Source organism: Apis dorsata, unplaced genomic scaffold (genome assembly GCF_000469605.1).
Source record: "Apis dorsata unplaced genomic scaffold, Apis dorsata 1.3 scaffold_437, whole genome shotgun sequence".
NCBI classification, from domain to species: domain Eukaryota; kingdom Metazoa; phylum Arthropoda; class Insecta; order Hymenoptera; family Apidae; genus Apis; species Apis dorsata.
The window spans coordinates 31,471-39,825 of NW_006263687.1; the positions used below are offsets into that span (position 1 = coordinate 31,471).

The window sequence follows — 8,355 nt, forward strand, 5'->3', positions numbered from 1 at the left end:
GTGCGCTTCATGGTTTTTGCCATTCCGTAAATTACGATGTACTTACTCATCGATAATTTCGTTTTATTTGAAATATTATGAAAATATCATGTACAATTTTCTAAAGAAGAATAAAAAAAAATTATAAATTATATTAATTATATAAATATATAAAATAAATTCTAAGATTAAATATCTATAATAAAGAAAATATATTTAGTTTATTAAATAATTTATGAAATATTTTAAAAATATTTTTAAAAAATAAATAATTCTAATGCTAAAAATATTTAAAATAGTTCATTCAAAATATAATATGAAAATGCGATAAAAGTATTATGTAATAAGTATTACTTTCTTAATTATTACTTAATTAAACATTATTATCATTATTTTATAATATTGATAAATTTATTCAAAGTTAAATTTTAAATTAAAGGTTTGAAAAGAGCAAGGTTTTATATTTTACAAATCCATAATCCTATTTACATATTTACAAAATAAAAATTTGAAAAAAAATACAGATTCTAGGAACTGCTATAATTTAATGTATCATTATCACAAAATACCATAAGAGAAAAATTAATGTTTGCAAAGATTTTAAAAAGATAAATAAAAAAAAATTTGCAATAGAATGGATATATAAATAAAATAGAAATTAAACAATTTTTCAGATTTTTATATATACAAAAAAAATTGTGCTCTTTACTAAAAATATTTATATATAAAAAAAATTGCAAATAATAAATTTTAATTATTATATATAAAATTTTTTAAATGTGAGAATATACATAAAAAATAATGACAAAATTTAAGATAAATATCTACATAAAATAAATAGAAAATATAGAAAAAGATATATTATAATCATATGAGTATTTGTAGAACGCTGTTTGTATTCATAATATAATTTCTGCCAGGATACAACTTGTGTGTAACAGGTTGTAATAGTTCATGAGGAATACTAAATTTAGAAGACTGTTGCTCAACATATTATGATTTATGCGTCAGTAGTAGAAAAAATAATTTCATTGAATTTAAAAATAGACATACTACAATTTAAATTTAAAACAAAAGATTTAATTCTGTCGTATCAAAAATTTTCTATCTTTTTATGCTAAGTATTCTCAGTTACAAGTACTATTATCAAAATTAAAAAGCTAATGATCCTATATTAAACAAGTTAATATTATTATTATTAAACAAGATTTATATTAGCTCTTATAACAATATATACTATCTTATCTTAAAAATAATATTTTGATATTTTTTGATTGGAAGGTTGAAAATTAGATTTTGTTTTCTTAATAAATGCATAAAACTTTATAAATATTATATTTTGAATTATATTTTATAAATTATATAGACAATAAATCTATTAAATAAGAATTTTTTTTAAATCTATTCTTCTTATTTTTTTATCATAATAAAAAATAATATAGAGAAATAGATTAAAATATAAATCAATCTGTGAAAAGATTAAATATATATTGTTACAACTGATGTAGAGAAAAAAAAAAAATAATAAAGGATTAGGAATTGGTCAATTGTTACTTCTTATATTATAATTTATGTTTTTTTTTTTTTAATAGATACATGAAAACCCTGTTAATAACTTATTTGCTATCTTCAATTAAATTTTACAACTTCATACAAAAATCCCTGATACAGATAAAGGAAATCTCTAAAATAATAGAATACAATAGATCTCATATAATCCAGTGAAAATGGCATTATTATTCTCAATACTTTTGATATACAATAATAATCATTATTAATTAATTAGGTACAGGAACACTTTATCATTCGTGGTATTAATTAAAGATAATCAATTACATACAATAAATTGTTATCAGCCATGGTGCATCGCCTCCTTCGGCATCAATTTCCAATGTAGATACTACATTTTCTTAATTTCGTTCCATCAAAAGTTTAAAAATCTGTTGTTTAGGAAGCGAGCGCCTACGACTATTAAGAATCGAACCAGTATGCAAAGGCCATTCGAGAAGATTCAATCATACGTTCGATTTTTAATTTTTCTTTTCTCTTTTTTTTTTTGTTCTAATTGGTTTTCTAACAAAATTGTTAAAGACAGATAGAGAAAAAGAAAAGTAAGAGTGATCGTATTATTATTGACGAAAACTCGATGTTGAAACGCAAACGTTTAGAAAGTAACGATGCTGATAGTATTCTTTAGCGTTATAACGATTACTAATGATTAAGCTTGCAAAGACTACGATGAAGTTTGGAAAAAAATATATACAAAACGCTCAATGTATCAAATTTATCCTCTCGATATTAGACCCGCTGGTCTCCAATTTAATAAGTATCTCTTAACCTTTTTTTTCCTTAGGCTTACTTCGACCTTACTGCACTAAAAAGGCACAATTTTTCGCACCTGATAAAACATCGTTACGGTCTAGATACTAATTAATCTTTTTTTTTTCCACCAAAGTACTTGTTTCCCCGATGCCAAATGCATATTGCGCGTCTATTTTTCCAGTATGTGTTACGTTTATGCAGGAGCTTATTTTACAATGTCAAATGGATGATAATGGTGGTGACAAAACATGATTCTTAAGAAGATACACTATTTTGAAACATTTAAAAAATAAATAAAATGTGGACATTTTTTTCACATATAATTACTAAATGAAAATTTTTATAATGTAATATAATTTTTAATAATAATGTAATTTTAGATTTCCATTTAATAATTATCGATAAAAAAAATCCTATGTTTTATTGATACTTTAGACATTTCAATGTGGTGTACCTTCTTAATATTTTTTTTTCGCAATATCTTCGAATGCGCGATATATTACGTATATTAAACAGAGCGTGTGTATTTATAATGCACGTAATATATCTTCTTAAAAACTAATTTGTAATAATGTTCTTTCCTATGTAAATCTAGGGTCTATACAGACCTTACTAAGGCGAATCTACGCGGGCCTTTGTACAGTCGTTTGGAAAACTATGGGAAGTCTTTAAAGGTAGTACATAATCCTAACGAACTAAAAAAAGAAGAAGAACTTTAAGTTTTTTTAGACAAATATTTAATAAAATATTGATAAATAAATTTTGATAAATTATTATCCTGTTCAACAATATTTTATTTACTTTATTATTGTTTAATATTTATTACTTAAAGTTACAAATATTTTTTACCGTTTTATTTGATAAGATTTTATTAGCTTGCACTTAACACATTGATTTACCAAGATTATTTTTCTGATTAATTTCAAATTTGAATATATTATTTTTTTTATAAAAAAATGTCTAAAATATAATATACAATTTTTTAATATTTTAATTCATTAAATTGTTATATTTAAAATTGATTTTTTCCACTGAAAAAAAAAAAATATTTTTTTTAAAAGGCCGCTATTTCTTCATTTTTCAAAATTATAAAAAAATTGTACATTATATTTTAGATATCTTTATAAAGAATAATGTCCTACTAAACATGACAATAAATAACGTTGTATTTACTATTTTGTAACTTTAAATGATAAAAATTATACAAGAATAAAAAATATTGTTTAACATGATATTAAAAATATCAATATTTTATTAAATAATAATTTAAAGAAAAAAACTTAAAATTTATCCATTTTTTTTTGGGTCGTCAAGAGAATGTACATCCTTAAATAAAATTAGTTGCGGCACTTGTTCGAAGATAGCACGTTCTTTTTTTTTCAGAATAATCCTTGTTTCAGTCTATCACTCGAGCGTCTTAACTTGCGCCATAACTTTACCCTCCCATAATGGTAGGACTTCAGAATCGTCGGTTATTTCTTCTTGAATAACCTTTGTATCCAAATCCTCGCACTCAGTTTTAAAGAAATATCTAAAAACAATAATAGATATAATAAATATATAGATAATATTCAAAAATAAAAAATATTATACAAATAAAACTACTTATGCATTTACCGATAGCTGCCTTTTTTAGGAAGGTATTCTTTAAATTGTTTTAAAGTGATATTGTGACCAGGAATTTTAGTCCTATAAGGAAATTGTTCGTCACAGAAACTGAACACAACGGTGGTAAAATCTCCAATATCTTGCTTCGTCTTCTTTAACGTTGATTGATTAGATTGGACATAAGATTGACTTTGCGTTGTAGGCTCATACGATGATTGTTTAGAAATATTAGAATGACGCTGTTTATTCGAACGTGCTCTATCTTCTTCTATTAATCTTCTTCTTGCTTCTTCTAATTGGGTTGCCTATATAAAAAAAAATATATATTTAGATTTCTGATAAGTATAATTTAAATTATTATTATATTTTATTTAATTTATATATTATTGAAATTATTATTATATTATTATTATATTATATATTAAATAAAAATGTTTACTGTATGAGGTTGTGGTAAAGGTGGCATTCCTGGATCTGCAACAAAAGGTTGAGCAGGAACACCCCATGTTTCCCTGTTTGTCCTTTCCAAAGAACCACTACGAGAACCATACTTTTTCCCATGACGGCTATGTTTGATATCCGCTTTTTTATCAGTTTCTTTAAGCCACGATAAAAGACGAATATCTTTGCTAATTGTCGATGGTGGTGCATCACTTACAACGCTAACACCACTATCAGTTAATTCCGTCATAGATTTCTTTGTGGCTGATCTTCTAGTCATGTCTGATCTTCGGAATCTTTGATCATGACCTATAAAAAATGTAATATATTTATTATTAATATATTATTAATAATATATTTTTAATATATTATTAATATATATTTTTATAAATGTAGAATAAAGAATATATATATTTTATATAAAAATTTTATATAAAAATTTAAGATTCAATGCATTATTGATTTTATATTTATTCTAAATTATACCTTGAAGATACAAGTCTTGTTTATGGAGGGAATCGGCATAATCAGATGGCACGGATTTAGATTTAGGCAAGTGAGATCCTAATGAACTCATGGAGCCAGCTCCGACAAGATCGCTGCCTTCTTGAAAATCGTGAATATTACCGCTATCTGCTGAAAATGTAGAGAACACGTCTTTTTCTTTTCTTTGTTTGTACGGTCGTGGATAATTGTGCGTAGAACGTCTTCTTTCAGGCGAATGCAGTCTTGGAGATGAAAGTCCTGGAGATCGAGAAGGCGTTAAATCCGACCAAACTCGTGACACATGTTGGTCCAAAATTGCTTGATCGTTATCTTCTTCTATCATTAACTTTTCTCGTAATGCATCAGCTAACGCTTTGGCGCTAAGTGCTCCACTTGACATTTCCAATGATGGATCTTTATTAATCGCATCACTCTCTTGCAAATGCCTATCGAGTTTTTCCTGAGATTCTCGTTCACGTTTAACGTTCTCCAACTTTTCAATAAGCACTTGAGCAAATTCTTCCGGTTTCAGAGGATGCATTAAGTCACGCGGTACTCGCTGTGTACGAGGGATGATAGTATGATGCGCCAGCGGATCACGATTTAAACTAGCTGAATCTTTAATAGCTCTACTTTGTCTTATATACTGTTTTTTACTTCGTTGTTTACTTATTGATGCTCCATCACTGTAAATGAGAAATATTTGATATTTTATGTTATTAATATGATAGAATACGAACATAATTTTTTTATTTTATCCTAAAAAATAAAGCTAACTGATTATATTTATATCAAGCAATGTTATTTTTATTAACTACATAAAAAAATATCGAAACTTAGTATAAAGATATTTTTAATATTTTAATACTGCAATATTAAATTATTTTAGTTTTAAACCTTTTGAATAAAAATATAAATAATATAAAACAAGCAACAAAACAAATAATTATATTTCTTTTATTAAACTTTTGAAAATTTTAATATTATAGATACAGAAAGTATATATTTTATAGCCATAAATTTTAATAATTATGATATATATATAGTCATTTAAGATATGAAATCATTTAACTTGATTAAGATATCTCTCTAAAAATTCACTCACAAAAAATTAAAAAAAATTTTATGTATTGTATTTATAGATTTATATAAATAAACTTAGATATATGATGTAATATGAAATATAAAATAATAAAAAAAGAAATGAATTAAACATAAAGGAAACATTAAATAAGATTATATTTATTGAAATATTTTTATTATGAATTCTATTTAGAGGATTTATTTAAAAAAGATAAGAATTAGAATGGAAATTATTTTTAAATAATAATAATCCTATTATAATATATTATAATATATATAATATATATATAAATTATTTATATATAAAATAAGAAAAACGTACACTGATGAATCGGTGAGAGACATATTGTCTGACTCAGTTCGTGCATCACTGCTTAAACTTTGAAGTTCTGAATCCTGTCTGGATACTGGGTTATATGAGGAATATTGTGCGTGCAGTCTGGGTGCGAGCATATGATATGGACTAGTTCCATGTTGCAAGTAAATGCTATAGCGCCACGCAATATGTCAAATCAAAATAAAGAAAACAAACAAAAAATTAGAAAAAATTTTGGCAAAAAATATAATTATAACAAACCTCAAAACAATGAAAATACTCATATAATATTTTGTTCTTTCATATTTACTTTCATGAATTTTGGAAATTATGTATTTATATAAAATATTATACACTACAAAACATTGCAGAAAATCCACACAACAAGCTTAAGGGAAAAAAACAAAGTTGTTTATTTAATGCAAATCTAACTCTAAAAGCATACTAATTAATGAATATTTTAAGTAAAAGTTATATAAAAAGTATATATTACCCAGCATACGCTTCTGGCTTTGGTCGAAGATCCAACGCTCTAGTTTGTTGAGTAGCCATAAGCATATCTTTGGTCAATCTCAGTTCACCTCTCAATTCCCCAGGCGTTTCACTAGCTGAATGTGAGCTATGTATGGAACTAACAAATTCACTGTCTTCGTGGACAGTGGGCAATAAACTTGGCCCACAAGAAACAGACATTTCTCGACTGGATCCCGAACTAGGACATCCACCAGAATCCGGGTTTTGGCAGGACTGAACGTATTGAAGATACATATCGGATCGAAGAAAGTTTGGATATGTAGTCTCATTAATAAGACGTTCAACTTCCAACTGTACGGCATCAAATACTTTTTCATCCGCCCTTCCTTCTTTAACCCGACGAATAGCCTCCTTTCGAACATCTTCTGGTATAGCTAACTGTGACTTGAGAAAGAACTTTCTGTAGATAAGTTTAACCAATTGATTTATCCTTTCAGGATCATCTTGTTCCTTGAGGCCCTCACAGGCAAACCAGAAATTAAGAGGATTGGCATGAGGTCTGCCTTCTTGATCCAGATATTTTCTGAACAATTCCAAGCCCACTGGATCCTGCAGCAAGGAATGCAGGTTCCTGGCCCACCGCAAGCAAGCAGGTGGTGAATCACTTTCCATAGTTGTCGTACTACAGCAACCTTCCGGTTCAAATCCCAAAGGTGCCGAAGCATCGCAACCTGAAGCTGTTGGTGTTGCAAGAGAAGAACGCCTAGGGGTCAGAGTTGGACTCTGTGGACGGAACCTGCTGACGTAGTTTCCTGTTTCCTCTCCTATAAAATTTTTACAATTTACTTTTATGCTTATGATATTAATAACATAAAAAATCAATAACCTATAAAATATTATATAATATATTTATGTCATATAATATTTTAACTTATTATAATTAATAAAATTGTAAATAATTTCATTAGATTTTGATAACTTTTATTAATTTTACTAATATAATAGTGAAATATAAATTTATTAATTTATATTTCAAATATTATATTTATAAATATTTTCTCAATAATATATATAATATACTTATATATATAGCTTAACATATATATCTATATAACTTACCAGGCACTGGTGGCCGTGGAGAGTTTTCATTGAAGCAATGTGCTTCGTTCTGTCGAGATCCACTCATCCTATCTATTATGGCCTTCACGTATTATTTTGCGCTTTATATTTAATTTAGGCCCACAATGCCTCTTAGTAGACATGGTTAATCCAAACCTAAGACAAAAATAATAATTTTTCATATATATTATTATAAATTTAAATATATATATATATATATATGTATTTATTTTTAAACATTCAATGATAATAAAATTTTCAAATATATTTATATTATTATCTTTTTTATAAAATAATAAAAAAGCTATTAAAAAAATCTGTTAAAATTTAATTTATATGTAATTTTTATATATTAAGTTTGATATAATTTATATCAAATATGGGATATATAATAATATAATATGGGAAAACATATTCTTAATTCAGAATACTCGAATACAAAAGCCCCTAGGGATGCTGGATCGATCGAGCCCTGTGGTGAGTCATGTACCAATTAAGCACCTAAGGATGGTTTTCCTATCCCGAAG

The 8,355-nt window shown here is 26.1% G+C and overlaps 1 protein-coding gene across 6 annotated transcripts in view; it reads right to left on the minus strand.

The window, feature by feature from the left end:
- Positions 1-3,595: 3,595 nt before the first annotated feature.
- The window catches only part of LOC102679552 (axin), a 26,475-nt gene continuing 21,715 nt past the window's right edge, over positions 3,596-8,355 (minus strand). For 4 of the 6 annotated variants that reach the window (XM_006619770.2, XM_031512447.1, XM_031512449.1 and 1 more), the window contains exons 2-8: positions 7,829-7,984; positions 6,729-7,533; positions 6,242-6,406; positions 4,837-5,522; positions 4,349-4,659; positions 3,919-4,214; positions 3,596-3,832 (exon numbers count right to left, since the gene is read on the minus strand). In XM_006619770.2, coding sequence (XP_006619833.1) covers positions 3,706-3,832; positions 3,919-4,214; positions 4,349-4,659; positions 4,837-5,522; positions 6,242-6,406; positions 6,729-7,533; positions 7,829-7,895 — 2,457 coding nt within the window. In that variant the 5' untranslated portion in view covers positions 7,896-7,984 and the 3' untranslated portion in view covers positions 3,596-3,705. Of the gene's footprint in view, positions 3,833-3,918; positions 4,215-4,348; positions 4,660-4,836; positions 5,523-6,241; positions 6,407-6,728; positions 7,534-7,828; positions 7,985-8,329 lie in introns of all 6 variants that reach the window. The other 2 variants (XM_031512448.1, XM_006619771.2) reach the window with 2 other exon arrangements.